At 35.7% G+C, this 27,592-nt stretch overlaps 1 protein-coding gene across 1 annotated transcript in view; it reads left to right on the top strand.

Moving 5' to 3' along the window:
- The window catches only part of alpha-Man-IIb (alpha-Mannosidase class II b), a 93,611-nt gene extending 66,690 nt beyond the window's left edge, over positions 1 to 26,921 (top strand). The window contains exons 2-4 of the mRNA XM_090159696.1: positions 20,447 to 20,619; positions 20,982 to 23,177; positions 24,577 to 26,921. Coding sequence (XP_090015822.1) covers positions 20,447 to 20,619; positions 20,982 to 23,177; positions 24,577 to 25,240 — 3,033 coding nt within the window. The 3' untranslated portion in view covers positions 25,241 to 26,921. The remainder of the gene's footprint in view (positions 1 to 20,446; positions 20,620 to 20,981; positions 23,178 to 24,576) is intronic.
- The last annotated feature ends 671 nt before the right edge of the window (positions 26,922 to 27,592 follow it).

Below are 27,592 nucleotides of genomic sequence, written 5' to 3'. Positions count from 1 at the left end.
GTTTCTGGTCGATAATAAATTTAGACACCTCATCCAATTTCATTACTTTCGGCAGTCATAAAACTAGGATGCAGGCTAAAAAAGGTCCCGAGAAACTTATACGCGGGTCTTCCACGAACCCCTTTCCTCTGTTTCCGCGACCCGAAATCGATAAGAAGTAAATATTGGAGTACCAACTTTTAAAGTTAAATTCATTTTTTAGTCCGTCGCTTCCTTCCCCCCTTCGCCTCGAAAATCCCGAAATTACCGTTTCCCTTTGAAGTTGCGCCTTTGAAGAAGCTTTATTGAATTTTTCCAAAATAGGCCAGCGGAGGAAGGCGATCCGTCCCAATTGAGCAAATGTTGCAAACGTCTTGGGATGGATTTACTCTCGCCGGAAGTGCATAACATTATCTCTTTCGGAGAGTGTTCCAACGGTATACAATCATGTTTCGTAGAGAGAGTATTCTAAAAGTATACAACATTATTTCGTAGAGAGTTTTCTAAAAGTATACAATATTATTTCGTAGAAAGAGTATTCTAAAAGTATACAATAATATTTCTTAGAGAGAGTAATCTAAAAGTATACAATATTATTTCGTAGAAAGAGTATTCTAAAAGTATACAATATTATTTCGTAGAGAGTTTTCTAAAAGTATACAATATTATTTCGAAGAGTGTTCCAAAAGTATACAATATTATTTCTTAGAGAGAGTATTCTAAAAGTATACAATATTATTTCTTAGAGTATTCTAATAGTGTACAACATTATTTCTTAGAGAGAGTATTCTAAAAGTATACAATATTATATCTTGGAGATAAGTGTTCTCAAATTATACAATATTTTCTCTTAGAGAGAGTATTCCAAAAGGATATATTTTCTCTTGGAGAGAGAGTATTCCAAAGCGATATAATATTTTCTCTTAGAGAGAGAGAGTATTCCAAAGCGATATAATATTATCTCTTAGAGTATTCCAGAAGAATATAATATTATCTCTTAGAGTATTCCATAGGAATACCATTTTATCTTCTAGAGAGAGTATTCCATAAGGATATAATATTATCTCTTAGAGTATTCCAGAATAATATAATATTATATCTTGGAGTATTCCATAAGAATATAAAATTATCTCTTAGAGTATTCCAGAAGAATATAATATTATATCTTGGAGTATTCCATAGGAATACCATTTTATCTTCTAGATAGAGTACTCCAGAAGAATATAATATTATATCTTAAAATGGTATTCCTATGGAATACTCCAAGATATAATATTATATTATTCTGGAATACTCTAAGAGATAATATTATATCCTTATGGAATACTCTCTCTGGAAGATAAAATGGTATTCCTATGGAATACTCCAAGATATAATATTATATTATTCTGGAATACTCTAAGAGATAATATTATATTATTCTGGAATACTCTAAGATATAATATTATATTATTCTAGAATACTCTAAGAGATAATATTATATTATTCTGGAATACTCTAAGAGATAATATTATATCCTTATGGAATACTCTCTCTGGAAGATAAAATGGTATTCCTATGGAATACTCCAAGATATAATATTATATTATTCTGGAATACTCTAAGATATAATATTATATCCTTATGGAATACTCTCTCTAGAAGATAAAATGGTATTCCTATGGAATACTCCAAGATATAATATTATATTATTCTGGAATACTCTAAGAGATAATATTATATCCTTATGGAATACTCTCTCTAGAAGATAAAATGGTATTCCTATGGAATACTCCAAGATATAATATTATATTATTCTGGAATACTCTAAGAGATAATATTATATACTTTTGGAATACTCTCTCTAGAAGATAAAATGGTATTCCTATGGAATACTCCAAGATATAATATTATATTATTCTGGAATACTCTAAGAGATAATATTATATCCTTATGGAATACTCTCTCTGGAAGATAAAATGGTATTCCTAAGGAATACTCCAAGATGTAATATTATATTATTCTGGAATACTCTAAGATATAATATTATATTATTCTAGAATACTCTAAGAGATAATATTATATTATTCTGGAATACTCTAAGATATAATATTATATTATTCTAGAATACTCTAAGAGATAATATTATATTATTCTGGAATACTCTAAGAGATAATATTATATCCTTATGGAATACTCTCTCTGGAAGATAAAATGGTATTCCTATGGAATACTCCAAGATATAATATTATATTATTCTGGAATACTCTAAGATATAATATTATATTATTCTGGAATACTCTAAGATATAATATTATATTATTCTAGAATACTCTAAGAGATAATATTATATTATTCTGGAATACTCTAAGAGATAATATTATATACTTTTGGAATACTCTAAGAGATAATATTATATACTTTTGGAATACTCTCTCTAGAAGATAAAATGGTATTCCTATGGAATACTCCAAGATATAATATTATATTATTCTGGAATACTCTAAGAGATAATATTATATACTTTTGGAATACTCTAAGAGATAATATTATATTATTCTGGAATACTCTAAGATATAATATTATATTATTCTAGAATACTCTAAGAGATAATATTATATTATTCTGGAATACTCTAAAATATAATATTATATTATTCTAGAATACTCTAAGAGATAATATTATATACTTTTGGAATACTCTCTAGAAGATAAAACAATATTCCTATGGAATACTCTAAGATATAATATTATATTATTCTGGAATACTCTAAGATATAATATTATATTATTCTGGAATACTCTAAGATATAATATTATATTATTCTAGAATACTCTAAGAGATAATATTATATTATTCTGGAATACTCTAAGAGATAATATTATATACTTTTGGAATACTCTCTCTAGAAGATAAAATGGTATTCCTATGGAATACTCTATCTTCTAGAGAGAGTATTCCAAAAGTATATAATATTATCTCTTAGAGTTTTCCATAAGAATCCAGATGTGTATAATAAAGATAAAACAATATTCCTATGGAATACTCTAAGATATAATATTATATTATTCTGGAATACTCTAAGAGATAATATTATATTATTTTGGAATACTCTAAGAGATAATATTATATACTTTTGGAATACTCTCTCTAGAAGATAAAATGGTATTCCTATGGAATACTCTATCTTCTAGAGAGAGTATTCCAAAAGTATATAATATTATCTCTTAGAGTTTTCCATAAGAATCCAGATGTGTATAATATTATCTATTCTCTCGTAAGAGATTCATTATACTCCCTCAATCTAAACAGTGAAATCTTGTTCCAAGTTGAGGCAATAGCGAGTTTCTCGCCCGAGCTTGAAATCAACATAAAAGATTCAATAGACTTCGAGGGGAAGTGTCTGGTACGACGGGTATTATAGACCGAACCGTATGAGGCCTCGCGTAAGCTACAACACACACGTATCCAATAAGAATAGAGCTACGGCCCAGGCTTTATCGCGTTATTAAATCAAGCCCTAAATATTCTCCGGAATTGGATTTAGTCAAAGCAAAGGGTAATGACGCAAACTTTAACACATTTACTTTCCACTAATTAATTCAAACGAGTAAGTTGTGGGTTTTCTAGTGTTAATACAGGGTTGCCACACGTCAGGGAAAGGTCAGGGAATTTAAAAGTGGGCCTAAAAAGTCAGGGAAAGGTCAGGGAATTTAAAAGTGGGCTTAAAATGTCAGGGAATTTTAAGAATTTGTAAAAAGTCAGGGAATTTTAAGAATTTGTAAAAAGTCGGGGAATTTTAAGAATTTGTAAAAAGTCGGGGAATTTTAAGAATTTGTAAAAAGTCGGGGAATTTTAGGAATTTGTAAAAAGTCGGGGAATTTTAAGAATTTGTAAAAAGTCAGGGAATCTTAAGAATTTGTAAAAAGTCAGGGAATCTTAAGAATTTGTAAAAAGTCAGGGAATCTTAAGAATTTGTAAAAAGTCAGGGAATCTTAAGAATTTGTAAAAAGTCAGGGAATTTTAAGAATTTGTAAAATGTCAGGGAATCCAGTTTTATCTTGACACTTTTTTAATGTAATTTTACTCTCGATCTATGGCAAATTCTGTTATTATTATTTAGTTCCTTGAAAATTTTTTTAACGCTGAAATAACTTTTGTACTGAAATATAAGTTGATTAAATTTATTAACTTCTGATAAATGTAAAAGTTAAAATCTGTCTAATTTCGGCTTTAAAAAGTCGGGGAAAATAACTAAAATGGTCAGGGAAAACAGGGAATTTGAATAGTACTGAGAATAGGTCGAACCATGAGAGATTTTATACAAAATATCTTAACTCATCTCAGAGGATCGAAAGTTTCGTTTTAAACTAAGCCTTTGAATATTTAATCGCAATGTCGAATATATTAGTTCGAAAATACCCGTAACAAAGTTCCTCAAATATCCTATAGCCAAAATATACATTATTTATGAAGCACTTTTAAGGGGTCGATTCCAGTCAACAAATCGTGAAAAGAGTAAAATATTACCTTTAAGCGCTGCTTTTTCTTAAGCCTAACCAAAAGTGAATATCTCATCGAAACCGCTGTTAGGTACTTAACAAGTGCTTTGTAATAATTTTGGAATTTAGCCATCGCCACAAATGCCAGCTGAAAATTTGATTCAATTGAGCGATTTGCAAAATTGCTTACGGGGAAACAGCATATAGAACGAAGCCATTAGAGGTTCGATTTTTACGCTGTTATTTATGTTAGATGGCGCTAATTTACACTCTATTGCGGGAATGGAATAAATATTTCACCGATTTATTCGAGGGGTCTGAGATTTGGAATATCAAAGTGATTTCAGAAAGCTGAAACTGATTTTGAGATTATTGAGCATAATTTTCGTGTTGATTTCTTGGCTTTTAGTCTGAACGAATGTCGGACCCTTCAGATTTATTATAAAAACAATTTTAAGGGGTGGATAATGTGTTGGAATAATTAAGTTTTAATTAACCAATAAGATCCCTAGCTGATTTAATTCAATCTCCCCAAGTATAAATTATAGTGTTGTGAAAACCTATAAATAAAAAATTCAACATAAAAATAAACAATTTGTTTTTATTTTTTTTAATCATTTAAAACAACGGTCGGCTCTATCATTGCCAGCTGTATTATGCTAAAGCCATTTTTATTAGAGATGGCAATGAATGAAGCCGATTCTTCTTAAAAACGACTTTATTGGAGAGCGTGGTGCCATCTATAAATGGCACAGGAAGCTAAAATTAAAAATAGCGAAACGATAACATTGTCAGAGAACCATTGTAGAGTGTTATAAATAGACAACTTATACTCTATTTAGTGGACTTTAACCTAAATTATATATCGCATAGAAAATATATTGTAAAAAATTATTATAATTTAAGCAGGAATCCATACTTCTACTTGGAATGCATATCGCGGCAGATTTTCGTCTCGATGTGGCTGACGGTTTTTTTTTGACGTCGCTATGGTAACTTAAATAACAACAACGTGAGAGGGGAGCGCGCGCGCAGAGGGGATTTTTTCTCTCGTAGGCGGGGCCAAAGCCGTCAGAGTGATCTTACCATACGCGGTACGCCAGGATAAGCATTCCAAGTTGAGGTATGGAAGCATCTTGTTTTGATATTCAATGGTCAAAGTTTGTTTTAAATTACGGTACAAATCTCACCTAAAAGATTATTTCAAATAAATCTTAAGTTTAAGAAACCCAATATTAATTACTCCTTTTTTCGGTAATGGCAGCTAGGTGCAACAAACACAAGGAGTACACAGCTAGCCTTTAAACACGCTAACGCAGTGTTGCGTACAAATTTCAATGGACGAACCTTTACGCTGAACGCTTTACGGGCGAGGGGGGGGGGGGAGACAATTTCCGAATTTTCTCCTTCCGACGGCAGCAGGTGGTAAAGCGTCTAACCAATGAAAATGTACGCAAGAAATTGCACGACTTTTAACGGGTTGCGTTCTCCTTGCGTGGGGTGCTGCGTTTATTGCTCATAGATGGCAGTATGACTTGAGCCAGATGAAAGATACCAAAGCCTTTCAGTACGCGTACATCGGCAGCCTTCCGCTTACTCTCTCACCGTGTTCTGCAAAGCTAGACCACGTACCCGGGTGTCTGTGTTTATGTGGCAGCTTTGATTGCGCGCGTGCTCTCCCTTACTATAACCAGACGTCGCCCGCAACTCCGTTACCTTCGCCCTTCCCCTATACCCTCCAAAACGTTCAAAGCGACGCTGGTACGTTATGTAGTTGCGACTCTCCAATACAAACTCTACCAGAAGTATATTGTTTATACATCTTGAAAATAGTGCGGGGAAAAATATTTAAATATAAAATAATGATTTAATGAAACAGGAATCCATACCTCTACTTGGAATGCTTAACCTGCCGTATCGCGTAGGGTAAGATTACTCTGACGGCTTTGATAAAAAATCCCCTCTGCGCGCGCTCCCCTCTGCGCGCGCTCCCCTCTCACGTTGTTGTTAGTTAAGTTAACATAGTGACGTCAAATAAACCATCTGCCACATCGATACGAAAATCGGCCGCGATAAGCATTCCAAGTAGAAGAATGGATTCCTGAATAAAACTATATCAGGGAAATATTGTTTAATAATATTGTAGTGTAATCACAGCCTACCTCAGTGGCGCACCCAGGATTATTTTCTGGGGGGGGTGATGAGTCCCAAAACAATTTTAGGTGTAGAATAAGGTACGTATACAAGTTTTCCCTACCCTTTTTTAGAGCTGGCTTAACCACTCTATTTTTCGACTGCTTTAGTTTGTAATGATAATCAAAAAACGTTCGATCATACTTATTTTCTTCTTCTTCCTGGGTGCGCCACTGGACCACCTACTCTAAGAGGGACATGTATCGCTGGTAGTAATGTAAATTTGTCTCGACTGTGATGCGGCTTTTTAAAGAGCGCGCCATCTCGCGGCAAGTAGAGGCAGTTTTGAAGGTACAATAAAAAATGTATTGTAGAAGCTGGCTCGCGCACGACCTTTTTATTATTATTTCGTAAAATAAAGATTTTCGCGATTTTTTCTGTTTGCTGTAAAAAAAAAGTCGCATCACTCAAGGGGTCGGACATTTACCAAAATCCCGTAAACTTTGTCTAAAATCGCAAAATCTTTCAACTCTCTCTAAGGTAAATTAACATTGAAATCCCAAAATCACTTCCAAAAGTAATGATAAAATCGCCAAAATCTCTACGAAATCCCGAAATCCCGTACAAAATAATGGCAAGTGTCCGACCCCTCGGCATCACTTTTGAGCGAGGGGCAGGTCACTTCCATTTTGGGTGCGTCTTAATCATAGTAAAATGATTAAATCAGGGTAATCGTGATTAAATCAGGGTAATCGTGATTAAATCAGGGTAATCAAGATTAGAAAATCTAATAGCGATTTAAACGAGATTTAATCATTCTAATCATGATCTAATCTTTTTAATCACGATTTAACCTATATAATCATTTTAATCACGATTTAACCTATATAATCACGATTTAATCAATATAATCGGTCGAATCGAGAATTTATCATTAAAATCAAAACTAAAGTACGATTTAATCATACTAATCACGATATAATTTTTTTAATCAGGATTTAATCATTTAATCATGATTAAATCAGATTTAAACATTCTAATAATGATTAAACGTGATTTAATCAACTCAATCGTGATTAAATTTAATTTAATCAAAATAATCACGATTTAATCGGATTTAATCTTTTGAGGGGTGCGTCGTTAATCAAGGAAGTGACCTGCCCCTCGCTTTTGAGACACCTTTTTCTCGATGTTGAAACAAGTCTTTCTGGGGGTAGGTGGTCTGTGGTGTAATTTTATATTTTACTGCGTCAAGCGTAGTATTACGAGTTAAACCGCGATTCGGTGTAACCATCCGCATTTTTTGCCGACCAAAAGCGTCCATTGCAACCTGCCTCGAACCTTCGAAGGTTCATGTTTCGCGTTTACATCCAAGATGGATACTTATCGTAAGAGATACATTGACATGGTGACATCCCGAAGTGTAACCCACCGATTTTGTTCAAACTCGGGGGATTGATAGACCTTCATGTAACTTGAAAAATCCTGAAGGGAATTTATTCAATGGGCAACCGTTTGACCATGGCAACGAAAAATGTTTTTGCAAACAACAAATGGAAATTTTCCCATTGAAAATAACATGGGATTCTGAACGATTCCTAGGACCCCCTGTAAAAAATTTAACAAATTTCAAAATTTCGAAAATGCCAAAAATAGAATAGATTAAAATTGACCAAAAAACATCAAAATTGATCAACTGTTGATCAATTTGAGGTCAAAATCCCATGTTATTTTAAATGGGAAAATTTAATATTTTGTGTTGTCAAAAACATTTTTCGTTGCCATGGCAAAACGGTTGCCCATTGAATAAATTCCCTTTAGGATTTTTCATGATACACGAAGGTCTACCAATCCCCCGAGTTTGAACAAAATCGGTGGGTTACACTTCGGGATGTCTCCTTGTGAGTACTTCTGCAGACGTTTCTCTGAAAATGACCGAGCGGTTAATAATATACTACCGCAAAGCGCCCACAGATGGCGGTAGAGTAGAAACTCTAAAAAAAGAACGACCCGAACTTTGGAACCTTTATACACAAGCAGGTTTTTGGTTTTCTTCCCGAGCCTGGCGAGTTCCATAGAGGAATTACCGAATATTACGTTCGAAGACCTGGTTTGAAGGTAAAGTCAGCGTTGATCAGCGAATTTGTCAGGTACGACGTGACGTCGTGGGATATTACATAGGGAACGATTTAAAACACTTGAAAATTTTCCCCGTTCAGCATCGTGGGAGGAGTAAACAAACGGAGCGTGAATACCATTATCCTTTTGAAGTTGGCAGAAAAGGCGGGTTTTCCTTTCCAGCCCACAGACCACCAATATTTTCAGATTTGCTTAAAACCGACTAGCTAGGGTTTTCATTTAGAATAGTAATAATTTATTATTAATTTAATGTAATTACTTACATGACAAGGTCTTGCGTAGTGCTCGGAATTGTTTATTCATTATCCACAAATTTTCCGATTTATTTAAAAAACGTTGGTAAAAAGAATATCATTTTAACTTATTTAATTATGTTTTTTACGCAACCAAGCATTTATTTGAATCAAAGTATTATTTACTTAAATAATTGTTGGTTTTATTTAAATAATAGGCTTATTCGCTTTCGATTATTTAAACAATTTACAATTTTTATTCAACTATTGGTTATTTAAATAAATATTATTTAAATATCGCCGAGCTTATTTTATTCGTGGATAAAAATTAATCGAATGCCGAGCACTAGTCTTGCGTATTACCTTGGATAAATAATAGTAGTTAATACCTGGATATATCTTAGGAGGATTCAAGTGTACCTGGAGAAGAAATTTGTATTCCCCCGACCAATGCCTCGCGGCTCGGCTACAGCTGTCGCCTGGTGTGTCAAATACTTGGACATAACGTTTTTAGCGCCACCTACAAAGCTTCAAAGTAACCTAGGAGTTACCAAAACGTTCGTCTGCTAGACAGTATTTCGAACTTTATCGGTTTTTAGCTTAGGCCACGTCGAAGAAATTTGCCTGAAAACTATATAATTTCAAAGAAAGTTGCAATGAATGTTAAGTTTTAAATTTAATTATGGGGAAATATTGTTGCTTTGACAACTGTCGTAGCGATTCTAGGTGGCATAAATTTTTTTATCCAGTTCCTAAACCAAACACGTGGCCATAGTTCACATTTTCCCCACTAGATGGCTCCGTTGTAGTTTTATGTCCAAGGGTTTGAGGCTTTGAGCAGCCTCTCCCGTGGCCCCCCGAATTCTTCTCCAGATACACTTGAATTCTCCTAGATATATCACTCTAATGTTCCGCGTGCATTTCCTAAGTGTTTGTTACGGGTTCTGCCTTGTAGGTGGCTACGTGTTACGGGAGTTTCGGAAATTCTCCGTTAACTTCGCCGAAGCGGCGCTGCTGTCGCAAAAGCCATTTGCTGGTCAAGTTTTTTCCTAGTGATATATCCAGGTAGGAACTACTATTAGACATAATAAACATAAGTATGGCACAGAACGAATTCGGTTAATGTTAGTCTGTCGTGGAGTGATTGCGAAATAGGAAGTTTCCGAACAGGAAACTCGCCCCTTCCTACTCTTTCCGTTGGCAAAATAGTTGGTTAGTTTGATGGCGAGAAATACGAGCGTACACGCGTTCAGGTTTGAAATTCGAAAATAACTAACTTCTGAAATGGAACCAGTGTTTATAATAGTTTTTTTTTTATCTTCCCATTCAATAATTCATCATTATTTTCCAAAAGTAAGCCTTATTTCCACTTTTGAAAGAATTTCAATTTTCAATAGGCCTGGCCTGGTCCGTCGATTTTCCGGGCATCCTCCAAATACTAGTAACAGTTCGCGGAGAGTTGTCAGTCCGTCGGTACGTAATGGCTTACGTTGTCATTGGCGAAACAGGCCATCATTAAACAATTTGCATTGGGTGAATAGGAAGTGTCATACTAATGTTTATTATGATACTTATGGTATTACGGAAGCATATCAGAATACATTTTATATTAATGATACAAAAATAAAGTTGGTTAACAAAATCAAAGATAAAACAATATTTATAACATTTATACCATATTAATTAACCACATTATATACATCATTATTTACCATATTAATTAAAACATTATTAACAACATTAATTACGATATTAATTAAAAAATTTACATCATTGATTACCATATTAATTAAAACATTTGCATCATTGATTACCATATTAATTAAAACATTATTAACAACATTAATTACCATATTAATTAAAACATTTACATCATTGATTACCATATTAATTAAAAACATTATTAACATTAATTGCCATTTTCATTAACCAAAATATTAACAACATTAACCACCATATTAATTAAAACATTATTAACAACATAAATCACCATATTAATTAAAACATTTACATCATTGATTACCATATTAATTAAAAACATTATTAACATTAATTGCCATTTTCATTAACCAAAATATTAACAACATTAACCACCATATTAATTAAAACATTATTAACAACATAAATCACCATATTAATTAAAACATTTACATCATTGATTACCATATTAATTAAAAACATTATTAACATTAATTGCCATTTTCATTAACCAAAATATTAACAACATTAACCACCATATTAATTAAAACATTATTAACAACATAAATCACCATATTCATTGAATCATTAAAAACAATAATTTTTACCTAAATTAGATACGTATTTTCGATCGACTTTTTCAAAATTAAATTTTAAAATGATATTTTTCAAGTAAATTAAAAAAATAATAACTTTATTTAATACAAAATTTAATCTACGGCTGGTTCTCAATTAGAATGTAACTTCATTACAAATTAATTATGATTAAGTAAATATCCCTGTGCAGTGTTATACTTATGTTTTACTTCGTTAAATGAGCTTTTCATTTTTAAGCGCTAATTTACATTTATCTCAAACTTAAACATTAACGATTCACTATTTATTTTGACGAATTTTACAAAGCTACCAGATCTAATGGCGGGAACATTACAAAGACCACATAGGGTACTAGATCGGAATTCGCGAGTCCTAAGTTTCTTTGGTCCGTGTAGAACAAGCTCTCATTGATGCATTTCTATGGGAAAGGTTCTTATTGGCACACTTAGGGTAACTATGCCACTTATGATAATAGTAATAACGCCTTTATCCCATTTGACCGGGTTAAACCTTATATCAAGAATGTATTTATTTATACTCAGGGAGAATGAATATGTCGAGATTATTTTTAGCGTTTCTCCAATTCCACCCGTTGGGGTCCCCGGTATGCTCCTCCGCTTTAATAAAATCAAATAATACCGCAATCTCATTGGTTCTTAAAAATTACGTTTTTCGACGCGATTAACGCTGCTGCGAGGACGCAAAAAATAAGACCGCCTCCTTCCCCCCCCCCCCCCTTAGCGTGACGGGGTTAGGGGCTCAACGTGTCCGTCGATAGTCTCGACATATTCATTCTCCCTGAGTATAAATAAATACATTCTTGCTTATATAAAATCTTATAAATCGACAACAAATTTCCCTACAAATATTTTGAACATTTCCGCGATCACCCTAAATTTTTAACTAACGTAAATTTTTCTCACGATGTTATTTTGCTTGAAATTCAAATAGTTCGGGCCGTTAGAAGATTGAAAAAGTTTCTTATGGGAAAACGGGCGACGCTATTCCCCTAACCGGCGTTAGCCCCCTTTTAGTCTGGCCAATCGGGCAATTTCTTCGCTAGCTCCGTAACACTTCACGGAGGCGATAAAGAGGCCGGGTTCGGGTCATGGCCACGAGGGAATTCATTGTTTCGGATCACTTTTTGTATTAGTTTCGTTTCGATACTGTTCCCCTTTCGCGTACGTGCCCCCTCCGCCGACCATTTCGGCCTCTTTCATCTCGGAAGGGAGGGCCTAATTTATCTGAAAGGCTGCGGGCTCCCAGGGTGCCCGTCCCTTCTTGTTCCCCGTCATTTTATTGATCTACTGATCTTCGGCCCTTTGAAGGTAATTACGTAGAAGCGGGATTAACTAGCTCGCCAAACAGTTAGGTACTATCAAAAGTGACATATTTACCAAAAGTGTGTCAATCGGACCTATTTCATAATGAATGTTACGAGCGACATACAAGTTGGGAGGGAAGGAAGTTAAAACCAACAAATAACGCCTCGTAGTGAGGAACGGAGGAACTTACAAGGAGACTACCCAAGGTGTAACACACCGATTTTTATCAAACTCGGATGTTTGGTAGACCTTCATGTAACTAGAAAAACCCTGAAGGGAAATGTCTCCATAGGCAACCGTTTTGCCATGGCAACCAAAAATGATTTTAACAACACAAAATGGAAATTTTCCTACTGAATATAACATGGGAATCTGGCCATGTAAAAATTTTAATCAAATTCGAACTTTTTCATTATTTTTATATTTATATTTTCTATTTTTAGCACTTTCAAAAACATTTTTACAGGGGGGTACCCTTAAAATCGGTCAGATTCCCATGTTATATTCAGTAGGAAAATTTCCATTTTGTGTTGTCAAAAACATTTTTGGTTGCCATGGCAAAACGGTTGCCTATGGAGACATTTCCCTTCAGGGTTTTTGAAGTTACATGAAGGTCTACCAAACCCCCGAGTTTGATCAAAATCGGTGTGTTATACCTCGGGTAGTCTCCTTGTAAGTAGCACTGGTCAAAGTTATTGTATTTTTTTATTTTTGTCGCCATCTCCCTACGATATAATACCATAGACTAAAAAAAAACCAGAAAGGCGACAATAAGTAGTCTTTTATGCGGTCGATCTCGAGTCGAGCATCCATTAAACCTTTAGCATACGAAAGTACAGGGATTGTCACACTTTCGGTAATTATGTCACTTTTGGTACTATTCGTACCAAATGCGTTTTCACGAAACTCTATATTCTCAGCTTAAAGCAAAGAGCGCTTTTGGCTTTGTTTGTAAATTTAATCAGAAGGTTATAATATATCTTTCGAGAGATAAATATACAACTAGGGCGTGTATACCTCCGTTGGCACGAGGCAAAATATATTTATTTAAACTTGTGTTGAGACGACTTAAGCGTTGATGTTCCAGTCCATCTCGCGCTCTAACAGCCAGGTTTTCATGGAAGCTTTTGGCGTGAGCTAGAAATAGTTTTTGTTTTAATTTTCAGCTAGGCTACTACCCAAGGCACCACCAAGTCATCTAGCGACTTTTAATGCCTTAAACAGGTGGTCGGGTCAAAGTACACGTTAGCGCTATTAGCTTTTCAGTTTTCATTCACGCTTGTACTTGGCGCTAGCGTCGATCAAATACTACTAGATATTTTCACGCACAAGCGAAAGTTTCAAACATGACCTCTGTCCACTTGACTACATTCATCCAATAGAAAACTGATTGTAAATTGTATTTTGTCACGAGGTCGGCGTGTTACCGGAAAAGGTTTACTTGTAATATTTACCATTATTACCGGTAGCCCACAATGGAAACCAGTGCGAAATTGAATAATGAAATAAAATAATAATAGTAATAATCAGCTAGGCTAATACCCTTGGCACAGATTTGGGTACATTTGTTCGAATTTCATTCGTCCGATCGGTGGTACTAATGTCCGAATGCCGGAAAACAGGATCGTATGTCCGAAAACGTATTTCATTTGCCCGAAAAATGTATCACAACTTTTGTTGGTGATTTAGTCGTTCAATTTATGTTAACTTTACTGGCGAATTTCATTTGTTTGAATAATCGTTTGTCCGGTTTTTCGAACATTAGGAATTGGTTGTTTTTTTTTTAAATATTGTTAATATAAGAAAATAGTAACATTAACGTGAACCTAACCTAACCTAAAATATCCACAACATTCAACGCAATTCCCACTTACTATATAACTAACAACGATATTTACAATGAAGTTTTTTATTTTTTATTCGTGCACTAAAAAAAAATCGAACCAAAAAAACAGCAATAAGAAATACTAATTTAGCGACAGAATTCGGACAAGTGATGCTACCGATTCGGACGAATGAAACAAACAAGTTGTCCAATTCGAACAATTGAAACATTTGTTATTTCGGCGGTTCGGACGACAGTGACGTATCTATTGGGGGGCGGTGAGGGCGGCCCGCCCCGGGTGTTACCCATGCTAGCTACGCCACTGGTCAAATGTAGAGGTCATTGTGAACTCGACACTTTACAAATTCACGTATATGAGAAGGGCTGGCGGGTTCAGCGTGAAAATTAAAAAAACAAAAACAAGACATCACGCAAAATAAAATATACCCCTTCTTAAGACGTTCCATTTTTTCTTCCAAAACCAATTTTGCAGGGCCCCCAGAGGTCCTATAATTCCTATAAAATCCTATATTTTCAAAAATGTCCTATAACATCCTATATTTTTAGTAAAATCCCCCAAAAGTCCTATAAAATCCTATAATTTTCATATTTTGCCCATTTCAAATCCAACCACTCAGTAGTTAAATTGCTATTTTAGCTATAGGATAAATTACTATACCAAGTCATTCTAGTCTATACTTTTGTTATTGTTAGCATGGTTAGCTACTAGTATATTTTTGTGATAAAATGGTTAAATAGTTTCTATTTTTTAAGTGAAAATCAAAGATTTATTTCACTAAATATAGATTTAGTTTTTAAATTCATAAAGTTAGTAAATGAAATAGCATATATAGTCCTATAAAATCCTATAATTTTGTAAAAATAGTCCTATAAAGTCCTATATTTTTAGAAATATAATCCTATTTTTCCTATAAAAAAATTGAAGATTTGAGTGGGGGCCCTGAATTTTGTTAAATCCGAAAGTTCCTGCGAAGGCACACTTATCTCGTTAGAGGTATATTATAAACTTCTGGTTTCATTTAAAAAGGCATATTTGCGAGGAAAGCGTTTCCAATGATGAAGGATTAATTCTCTTCGATTTAAAAGGCGTCAAACGCCCCGAAATTCCCAGATAAATGGCAGTTCACTCTTTTCATTTATTAAAATATACAAACAGAACGGCAGAAAATAATTACGCTTCGGCAAACTTTTGTCATGTTCCGAGCAGTTATTAATTACTTTTACCACGCTTAATTTTAGGAGGAATATACTTTGTACATTATTAAATCTATAGTTTTTTTGTTTGTTTTCATCACGGGCTTTGAGTTTAAGGACCCCTCCTTCGAAATAACGTTTTATGGTTCAGGAAATTGTAAAATCTAATGGATTTTTAGCCCATTTCACTAGCGAGAGTTTATCGTAAGTAACGTAATAGTCGTAAGTAAGACACTAAAGATTTCGTTTAATACGGCGATTGAGTCCTTAGACGTTTCAGCAACCGGAAACTTAGTATTTCGGGCTCCCTTTATTGGCAAAATTAAACCGTTAGTTTCATTTGATGGCGATAAATACGTTCGGGTCTCCGGTTAGAAAATAACTACCTTCAGAAACTTAACGGGATTTTTATAATAGTAAATTTTATGTTCCCATTAAATAATTTATCGTTCTTTTACTTTTGAAAACGTTTCAATTTGAAATCAGCCTTGTCTGATCCGTAAAAATGGTGGGAGGCGGTGATTCTGGCAGTTTCCAAGGACTACTTGCGGTAGTTGTCAGTCCTTAGTATCGTAATGATTTATATGTATTGACGAAACAGACAGTCATTAAAAATTAAGCCTGGGAAGAACAGGAAGTGAATTACTTGTTAATATTTTAGTACGTACGATTGGCTCGAAGATATAAACTAATGCAATAGCAGCAAGTCAAGTCAAACGAATAGCGTTAGCAATAGTGTTGTAAGTCAGAAAAGTTTCCGTATTTTTCCGAAAAAAATAAAAAAAGTTTTCATTCCATGATTAGTCTAATATATTGTTTGCAAATTTAAATAAAGCGGCATTTTCGCCTAACTTTTTCGAATCTATAAGTAAAACTAAACCTCTAGACTAGTTTAAATTGATTAAAAATGTAACACTTTTAATAGTTTGTAGTATGTTTACTGATATTAGACATTTTATATCGATTAAAAGTTAACAAATTACTTTTTAAGGGTTTTCAGGAACCCCAGTGGTCCTATAATTCCTATGAAATCCTATTTTTTCAAAAATGTCCTATAACATCCTATATATTTAGCGAAATCCCCCAAAAGTCCTATAAATCCTATAATTTTGATTTTTTGTGAATTTCAAATCCAGCCACTCACGACGTCAGTTAAATTGCTAGATTTAGCTATATTATAAATTCCTATACCAAGTCATTCTAGTCTATACTTTTGTTATTGTTAACATGGTTAGCTACTAGGATATTTTTGTGATAAAATGGTTAAATAGTTTCTATTTTTTAAGTGAAAATCAAAGATTTATTTATCTAAATTTTGTTTTTAATGCATAAAGTTAGTAAATTAAATAGCATATATAGGGTTATAAAATCCTATAATTTTTTAAAAATAGTCCTATAAAGTCCTATATTTTTAGAAATATAATCCAATTTTTCATATAAAAAATTTAAGATTTGAGGGGGGGCCTGGGTTTTTAATGTTTTTTCATTTTTTTATTTTTCCGATTTGCGGAAAATTAACAACACTAATTAGCAATGCAATGGGAATATATATACAGGGTTGCCGCACGCCAGGGAAAACAGGAACTTCAAAATGGGCCTAAAAAGTCAGGGAATAGTCAGGGAATTTTAAGAATTTGTAAAGATTCAAGGAAACGTCAGGGAATTCAATTTTATCTTGGCACTTTTTAAGGTAATTTTACTCTAGATCTATGACCAATTCTATGATTATCATTTATTTCCTTGAAAGTTTGTCAAATTTTTTCAACATTGCAATAACCTTTTTACTAGAATATAAGTCCATTTAAATTTATTAACTTCTGATAAAAGTAAAATATAAAAAAAATTGGCCTTGAGAAGTCGGGGAAAATCTCTTAACATGGTCAGGGAAAACAGGGAATTTTAATCTAAAAATTTTGTGGCAACCCTGCATATAATAAACTTCCGATATTAAGTTATTTTTTGAAATAACGAAGCGCTGACGAGTTAATTTAAGGATAATTAAAGTTTGTCGAGACCAAGGAAATCGTAGCTAAAATTCCAATTTAATCCTTCCCTTCTGCAGAGACGCTAGTCGAATCCAAACCAATGACTAAATGACACGTTAATTGCAGTTACGTTTAGTGGTTATCAAAGTAGAATTTTTTGAAACGCAACGCGCGGATGACATTGAGGGCGTATTGGGTCCGAGATCAGCCTCATGCCTAGCGAGCTAGAGAGAAGAGTAAAGCTATTGGGAAAAGTTCTCGAGTTTTCCGGCGATAGGAATGTAAATGTTTGACGAGCTGTTTTGGAGCGCGCTCATTAACTAAAACAAACACTTGAGCGAACCGCGGGCGTTTTTGGAGTCTCTCTGGCTTTCTCTCAGTCACTCTCTTCGGCATTCCGAACCAGGAAGGAAAACGACTTGCTGATGATGATGGTGAACGGATCCCGGAATACACCGGGAAAAGCGGCCTCGGGCCACCCAGCAGTTCTCTCTCTAGTTTCCCCGCTGTTCTTCAGTTTGAAATACGTTGTGGCCACCGAACCGAATATATCTTTGCGCTCTAAAATGGCCCATTCAATCGAATTCCGGACATTTTATCTCTTTGCAACTACGTAGTGCTCCGCTTGTAATTGAACGCCGTCGGCTTCGAGGATTTCTTCGATTAGCTTCTTAATTCACTACTAAGACCGATATAGCTCTGGCTAGAACCAAATGCGTTTTAAATAGCCCCTGTTTCTACGCGTCTGGGAATGTTTTTCCTCGTTAGTAATTCGACAAAAGACGTTGACCGTATTAATACGCCGGTTACTGATAACCTGGATAAGTCAGGTATTCTCATATTGGGGAAAAAGTCAGGGATAAGTTGGGGATTAATATAATATCGTAAAAAAGCAAAGATAAATCAGGGATTTAAATAATATGGTGGTAAGTCGGCGATTTTATTAGTCAACAAATTTGCATCGTAGATAAAAATTATGTATTTTCTCTTGGGCGCTCATATAAATAATAATAATAATAATCAGCTATGCTAATACCCAAGACACCACCTTAGGCCTAAGTCATCAAGCGACTTTTGAAGTCTTTAATTCAGGTGGCCGGGTTACAATGCGTAGATGGGTGGTGGCAAGCCCCGAATGCCAACAGCTCCCTACACTAACTATTACCGTTAACCTCAACTAGTTTTTATGGAAGGGGAAACCGAAGAGCTTGGGGGAAAACCCCTTAAACCAGTGGGGAAAGAACTAGCAAACTCGACGCGGAAATAGTTGTTCCGAGTTTTTACCCAGTGCCACAAGCTGGGATCGAACCCGTTTCCTCTTGCTGCGAGGCGAAAGTGCTAACCACTCCACCACCCCATATCTGGCACCTTTACCCGAGAGAGGAGTATGTTGTTATAAATATAATTAAGTTTGTGATATTTAAAAAAAAGGTTCCACACTGTTAAAAATAAAGGTTTATAAAACGACCAAAATTGGACTTTTAATTTATTTCAAACCATTTGGTTACTGAAAACGGTCTAATCAATTATTTTAGACCCATTTTACTCTTACATGTTTAATACAATACCTTTTGGGGTATTGAAAAGGAACGAGCCCTAAGAATAAACATTTTCCAGTCCTGGTGGTAAAGGTATAAAAATGTTATGTTCTAACATTTAGTCCTTTTGAATACCCATTTAATTCCCTTAAACGAAGAAAAAAAATGATATGGACCAATTTCGAGACTAGTATTTGAATACTACGTTATTTCTTTTTTAATATTTTCTTTAAAATAACATAATGCGAAGAAATTCCAATCACCAGGAATATTTAACTAAGGTTAAGTCTTTAAAAATTTGATAACAGATTTAAATATAGGGGATATTGATTATGGCTTCAAACTATTAGTACCCAAATATCGGCACTAAAGAATTTTTGCTAAGTGTATATCAAAAACTGAAAGTATTAAATGATACTTTACGTGATCAACTCCCTTCGTTCAACGACTATTTCCCCCTAGCGAAAACCAGCTTAATCTGGTCATGTTAATGGTTAATCTTTTGGGTCGAATTGAATAATAATAAAAAAAGTATTAAATAAGGGCCTATAAAGGACTGAAAATAAAGTCAAAAAGGATTAACTTCTTACTGCTTATGAAGTGAAATGGATAAAAGAGTGTAAAATAAGTACTGAAACACTCCACAAAAGGACTGAATTTGGGGAGTAGAAGGTTTCAATATGTTCTATGATAAAACCCTGAATGGTCTTAAATATTGGAAAATGTTTTAAGCACTTTAGAGGTCTAAAATAAGACCTTTATTTTTAACAGTGCACTTTGTATTTTACCTATGTAAAATTACCAGGAATATTACCAAAAAGGTCAGGGCTATTGCCAAAAAATGGTCAGTGATAACCTGGATAAGACATGGATTTGAAATCCGACAATTTCGTACGAACCTTGGTTCAACCCAGAGTCGCCACCTTATCGACACTTTCGAGTGACGTTCGCTAAAATATAACCCTAAATGACTAGACGGTCGAACGATATCTGGATTGGAAAATCCATTGAATAAATTTAATCGAATAAATGCTTTAAGGCCTCGCGTATAGTCGTAACAATGAATGTCGATTACGTGTACCGTCCCATTTGGCAAATGTAGAAACGGCGATAGCCAGTTTCCAAATACTAAATTCGGAACAATATCCTTTGTCATCTCGCGCGTCAATATGTCCGAGTAAAGTAATTAGGTTGATCGAAACGGCGAAATGCGCTAGCTTCCTATAAATGACGGGCCTATAAATTGGGCTTGATGAATTTGAAGTATCGTTTATATTTTGGGTCTTTCTCTCACGCAGGTCTTCGTGCTTCCTCACTCGCACAACGACCCTGGCTGGTTGAAGACGTTTGACGGATATTTTATCTCGTCCACCGCCTACATTCTCAACAACATGGTCAACAGGCTCGAAAAGTACCCGAACATGACGTTCATCTGGTCGGAAATTTCGTTTTTTGCCAAGTGGTGGGACAGGTGAGAACGTTTTTCACGCCGGGTGGCGTTGTCGTTGGTGACGCTTTAAAAACAATCTCCCGGGGGGACGATATGACAAAAGATAAACAAATTTAATTAGTCGAAATAGCTTCCGGTTCGGTGAGGGGGGAAAACTTAGTCGAAAACAGACAGCGTCTAAGGCGCCTCCTTTATACGCTAAATTAGTCGCGGGCTGATGGAGATCTAATGGTCTATCCGATCGCGGAGACGGCTTACAGTTCCCTTAAACTTGGTCGATTTGGGGTGATAAATTGTCCCGTTATTTTTGCTAGAGACAAACTTCATTGTATCCCTCGAGGGCCACAGTCTCTCTTCACCGTTTTTCTTTTCGTTTTCCGCAGTTTGAAGAATCGACCCGAATTAAGAGAAGTTGTCAGGCAGCAAGTCCACAGGGGTCAGTTGGAGATGGTCACCGGCGGTTGGGTCATGACGGACGAGGCGGCCGCCCATTATCACGCCATGGTGGAACAATTGATCGAAGGTCATCAGTGGCTCAAGACGCACTTAGGGGTCATCCCCAAGAACGGCTGGTCCATCGATCCTTTCGGTCATTCTTCGACCGTTCCGTACTTGTTGAGAGAGTCCGGGATCGACAACATGATCATTCAGAGGATCCACTTCGCCTGGAAACAATACCTGGCCGAGAGAAAGCGTCTAGAGTTCGTCTGGAAGCAGTTCTTCGACAAGCCTTCTTCGACCGCGGATGGAAGGTCCCGAGGGAAGGACGTCCTGTGCCATATGACGCCTTTCGATCTGTACAGCATCAAGCACACCTGCGGCCCGGACACGGACGTCTGTTTACAGTTCGATTTCCGGCGGATTGCCGGCGAATATTCCGAAAGCACGGCCGTTCAAATTACCGACGAAAATATCGAACAAAAGTCGAAATTGCTATTAGGTCAATACGGTCGAATCGGTTCCCTTTTCCCTCACAACGTGGCGCTGGTGTTCCTCGGCGACGATTTCCGCTTCAACCACGACGTCGAATGGGATCAGCAATATAGTAACTACCAAAAGATCTTCGACCACGTCAACGGGCAGAAACACTTGAACGCCAAGCTGTCATTCGGAACCCTCGACGATTACTTCAAGGAGGTGCACGCTCGAATGGACAAACTGCGACCCGAAACATTCGCCACTTTAGCCGGCGACTTCCTTCCGTACGGAGATATCTACGCCGAAGCGCGACCATCCTATTGGACGGGTTACTTCACGACCAGACCTTACTGGAAACACTTAACCAGGGAGTTGGAGCATTGGTTAAGAAGCGCCGAAATCTTGTATTCTCTTTGCCGGACACTCACTAAACAGAGAGGAAACGAAAAGCTACTGGAAAGACTTAACCAGGATTATCTGTACTTAACGACGGCCCGAGAGAGCTTAGGATTATTCCAACATCACGACGCCATTACCGGGACGTCCAAGGCGGACGTGATGAACGATTACGGCAAACGTCTCTACCGAGGCATCCGCGAATCCATCGGCGTCATTTCTCACAGCGCGCAATACGTCATGTTGAAGGAGCCGATTAAAACGGACGCCGACCTCCGGCCCGCTCACCCAATGACGTCCTTCTTATTCCCGGACATCAACCGACCCAGCTACGATTCCTTCCCGCAGAAGGTCGCCTTTTCGATTCCTCGCATCGAAGGAAGGAAAATCGTCGTCTTCAACAGCGCCCTCCATCGCCGCCAACAAGTTATTCGAATGATGGTCAAGACGCCTTACGTAAAAGTACTGGACGCCAAGGACGTCGAATTACCTTCTCAAGTCAATCCCGCCTGGAACGGAACCATCGAAATAGTCAGCGGAGTTTACGAACTTAACTTCGTAATCGAAATGCCCCCGTTGGCTTTGCAAACGCTAACGGTATTGGACACGAAACACCCCGAGGGTCAGTCGATGCCTGAGACCAGACCCACCGTGTCCGTCTTCGTCAACGACGCTTTCTCGGTCAGGCCGACGGCTTCGGTTTTCAACTTCCAAAACCCTAGCAGCGAAGACATTCAGTTGGAATCGCCGCATTTTACCGCAATTTTCTGCAAACAAACCGGCTTGCTGAAGGAGCTGAAACTGAAGAGCGATTCCGAAGTGGGCAGCCAAATGACCATGTCCTTCCAGGCCTACAAGTCCGAGGATTTCCGCAGCGGCGCTTACCTCTTCCAAGCCAACCGAGCGGAACCCATCGTCAACGTCACCGGCCGTTTCCCAATCATCCGGGTGGTCCGGGGACCCGTCATCTCCGAGGTCCACACGGTCTACCCCGGCGTCATCTCCCTAACGTCCAGAGTCTACCACGTGGACGGTATCTTGGGCGCTGGACTAGAATTGACCACCACTTTCGATATGAACGTCATGCAGGACACCAATTTGGAACTCTTCATGCGTTTCGAAACGGACATAGAAAGCGGAAACGTCTTCTACACCGACACCAACGGTTTCCAAATTATCAAAAGATACAACATGCCAAAACTTCCGGTTGAAGCCAATTACTACCCCATAACGTCCGCAACCTTCATCGAGGATACGAAAACTAGGTAAGTCCGCACCTACAATCGACGGGCTGATCACTTAAGTAAACCGTAACGGTTTTACGTAATTAAGAATTAACGGAGGACTCTAAGATTACGCCGAAATTACTTAAGCTTGTACACCTGGGTTGCCACACATCAGCTAAGAAATCAGGGAATTTAAAAATGGCCTAAAAACTCAGGGAAAGGTCAGCTAATTCGATTTTCTCTTGACACTTTTTGAAGTTAATTTTACTCTGGATCTATGACAAATTCTTTGATTATCATTTATTCCGTTGAAGTTTTGGCTAATTTTTTCAACATTGCAATAACCTTTTTTTACTGAAATATAAGTCCATTTTAATTTATTAACCTCTGATAAATGTTCAATATGAAAAAAATTGGTCTTTAAAAGTCAGGGAAAATCTCTTAAAATGGTCAGGGAATAGATAATTTTAATCTGAAAATTTTGTGGCAACCCTGTACACCGATTACGCGGAGTAGAGCTCGGCGTTTGGATAAAAATTAACCACTTATTTTATTTTCGTCTGGGAGGCAGAGTTTGTGGATGGCCGTGTGAGGACGAACACCAATCCCCCAACGGGTGGTCGGAATACTTCCGCCACGGGTGTCCCCACCCCTGTCCCCACGTTTCCCCCCGTTGGCGTGGCCGTTACACTTATCTCACGCTGATTAATCAGTTATTGTGTGCTGGTGTCTGAGCCCAATCCTCGCAACTTTTGTAGCTTAAGTTCGTCTGCTTCCATTCTTCGTGTCATTCACGCGCGTCATCTAGTATGATCTATTGCTACCGCAATATTCCGTTTAAAAATGGAGCCATCCACGAAACGCGGTACGGTTAAAAAAAATCTAAAGAAACTATCGTAACAAATGTTAATTATATAGAAATTCTAAATGAATATTCATATTTTAAGTCCATTGTCACTTCCTTTTGGCAAGAATGTATATCAAAGTACAAAGAATGCTATAACGAAAACAGAGATTCTGAAATTAATAACTTAAATCTGAGAGCATCATGGCGTGAGATAGAAGACAATTCGCATTTAAGCCATTTTGGGTTAACCTCGGGCATTTTCACGGAATAAAACTAATTTTAAAACGCCAGAGTGCGCTGTAGAACAGTAGAGGTGATTCAAGTAAAAAAAGCAGACGAACTTTATCTAAAAAAGCTGCGAGGATGGTACCATAGGTTGACGCTATGATACAATATTCTTAGGAACTTGAATCCATTCTTGATAATATCCATAAATAAACAGTTAACCAAAATATTTACGATGAATCGAAATTTTGTCAGTTAATTTATCTGTTACGCAGTAACGCAGAGCTCTAACGCGGAATGATCAGTCCCTCGAGTACAGTTGACCTAAAATAAGAATAGTAAGCAATAATTTAAATGTATTTTTAGATTGTCCCTGTTAGTGTCGCACGCTCACGGCTCAACTAGTGCCAAACAGGGAGCGATGGAGGTGATGCTGGATCGACGACTGCGTTACGACGACAGCCGAGGACTGGGCGAAGGCGTCATGGACAACAAGAAGACGGCCGCTCAATTCTGGTTGATACTCGAACAGCCCAACAGCGGACCAATCCAACCAGAGAAAGCGGCCGAAGAAGTACCAAACTTGAGCCTTCTTGGTCACGCGCTGTCCGAATCTTTGAACTATCCGCCAATCCTGCTGGTGGCCGAAACGGGAGAGAACAGACCCATGGAAAAGGGATTGGCGTTCTTAGAGGGTGGCCTGCCGTGCGATTACCATCTGGTCAACTTGAGGACACTACCGGTCAAGGATTCCTTCGAGGCCCCGTCGGACAACTCGTTGCTGATTCTGCATCGCAAAGGCGTCTCTTGTCACGTGGTCAGTCCTTCCGTGCCCTACGGGTGCGACGCTGGACCGGAAGATCTGAACAAAACCGGTCCCAATAGGGTCAAATTGGGCCTAGTGCGCGTTCAAAGTATCGAGAAAACGTCGCTGACCGGTATGCGAACGATAGAGAAACTCAAATCTCTAGGACAAATTCACGTGGATCCTATGAATCTACAGTCTTACAACGTACTCTTCGCTCCGTGAGAGTGAATTGAGTTGTTCGTTTTGCAAAAGATATATATATATTACTAGTACTTAAATGAATTCGACAGGTTCGAATTGTACGCCCTAAACATGACGAAAAAAAAATAACGCGAGAAAAATTTCGAAAATTTAAATTGGACAGATTTGGTGCGGTTTTCAAAGCTCAATAGATGTAAATTATAATAATATAGAACTTGTTTGGACGCTATTTTGAAAATATGATGGAACTAAATTATTGTTCTAAAAACTGAAAGAACGCGTATTTACGGAGTTTCAAATAACCAACACAATTTTGAAGAAAAAAAATTCGTATAGAGATTATTTACTGCCTTGTACAAACAAAATTGAGTCGAAAAATATTACACGTGTTAAATAATTTAAAAAAAAAACAGTATATTTTATACTGACGAGTCTAACAAAATAAATTGGCTTTAGTGGCCTTAAAATATAAGAATAAATTAACGTATTTAATATTTGGTGCTTTTTTTTGCGTATTTATATTAACCACAAAAATTTTTCAACTTTAATTTCTTAAATTAAAAACCAAATATTTTAAAAGAAAATTTTATTCTTTTTCTCACACGAAAGTGCCGCGTTGTAGTTACGTAATAAATTATTCAAAATATAAGGACATTTCTAAAAAGAAACAAAATTTAAACTTTCTAAAAACTTTTACTAATGCTGCGAAAAAGTGTTGAATTTAAAATTGGTGGTAATAAAGAAGAATATTTTTGGAGAAAATGAGAACTCATAAAAAAACAAACAAAGATCGCGAAAATTATCTTAACCAGAAGTAAATAATTCTGCTCTTTCCATAGAAGTATCCGTATCTATTCCCGTGAAAAATGTTCCTTAGCATTAATTTATCAAACACGCTGCGAAATACGTTAAATACTGACTTCCTCTTTGAAGATTTCTCGTGGACGTGGCCTATTTTCGTTGTCATGGAAACGTATTAATGTCGTACATGACAGTGTGAGAAATAAGGCACTATCACAGGCCAATCGCCAGTTTAAAAATTAAATGCTTGGGGTGTTAATTAATTCCAAGTTTTTTCTTTAAAAAAATACTTTATTAACCCCTAAAATTGTTTGGTCTTTGTTTCTATGCTGTGTGCTTGGCCTTGTGTCAATTGTGTGAAAGTCTGATTTTGAAGGTTAAAAATGGTAAGTGGCCAGTGTCCAGTTTTTTAATTAAACTACCTAGGCTCTACTGGCCACAGGTCCAGTTTAAAAAAATTCCTTATTTCTCAGCCTGGTACATGACGTGATTATTTTGTAATGGCGGCCATTTCGAGGCGGGGCTTAGCTATGATGTATGCCTACAAGCACCCAATTGCAAAACTTCCCAAAGCCTGCAAAGGTACACTTTTCATTTTTCAGGAATTGGATACAGATATATTCTAAAGCTATTGTGGTTTGAGTAATAGTACTTCCGCTATTTTTTTCCAGTGGCTTACAAACCTAAATTATGAAACATCATTTTGTACTTTAAACGACCAACGTGTTGTTTAAAGATTAAAAACAACGGCCACGCTAAAAATAGTAACGGTGACCGCTATAAAGTGACTTTGATTATCAAAGTCTTTGATTATAACCAAATAATTGTAACAAAAACGTTGTTACGTAACAGCATGTACCAAAATTATTTATAAAACAAATTTAAAGTATCTCAATAAAAAACCCGTTTTCGAAATACGTTTCATTCAAATCTCTTAAAATGAAGACGTCATTTGTAGGCAAACGAACTTATAAAAACTATATCATTAACTTATATATTAAGTACTATAATTAATATTAATGATATATAAAGTACTATAATTAATATTAATGATATATAAAGTACTATAATTAATATTAATGATATATAAAGTACTATAATTAATATTAATGATATATAAAGTACTATAATTAATATTAATGATATATAAAGTACTATAATTAATATTAATGATATATAAAGTACTATAATTAATATTAATGATATATAAAGTACTATAATTAATATTAATGATATATAAAGTACTATAATTAATATTAATGATATATAAAGTACTATAATTAATATTAATGATATATAAAGTACTATAATTAATATTAATGATATATAAAGTACTATAATTAATATTAATTATATAAAGTACTATAATTAATATTAATTATATAAAGTACTATAATTAATATTAATTATATAAAGTACTATAATTAATATTATTTATACATAAAATCCTATAATTAATATTAATTATTTATAAAATAATATAATTAATATTAATTATTTATAAAATAATATAATTAATATTAATTATATAAAAGTTATATTATTAAATTTAATTATATAAAAATTATTTAT

This window comes from Leiobunum rupestre, chromosome 10, assembly GCF_980474605.1.
Source record: "Leiobunum rupestre chromosome 10, qqLeiRupe1.1.hap1, whole genome shotgun sequence".
Taxonomy (NCBI): Eukaryota; Metazoa; Arthropoda; class Arachnida; order Opiliones; family Sclerosomatidae; genus Leiobunum; species Leiobunum rupestre.
This window is presented reverse-complemented; position numbering and strand designations above follow the sequence as displayed.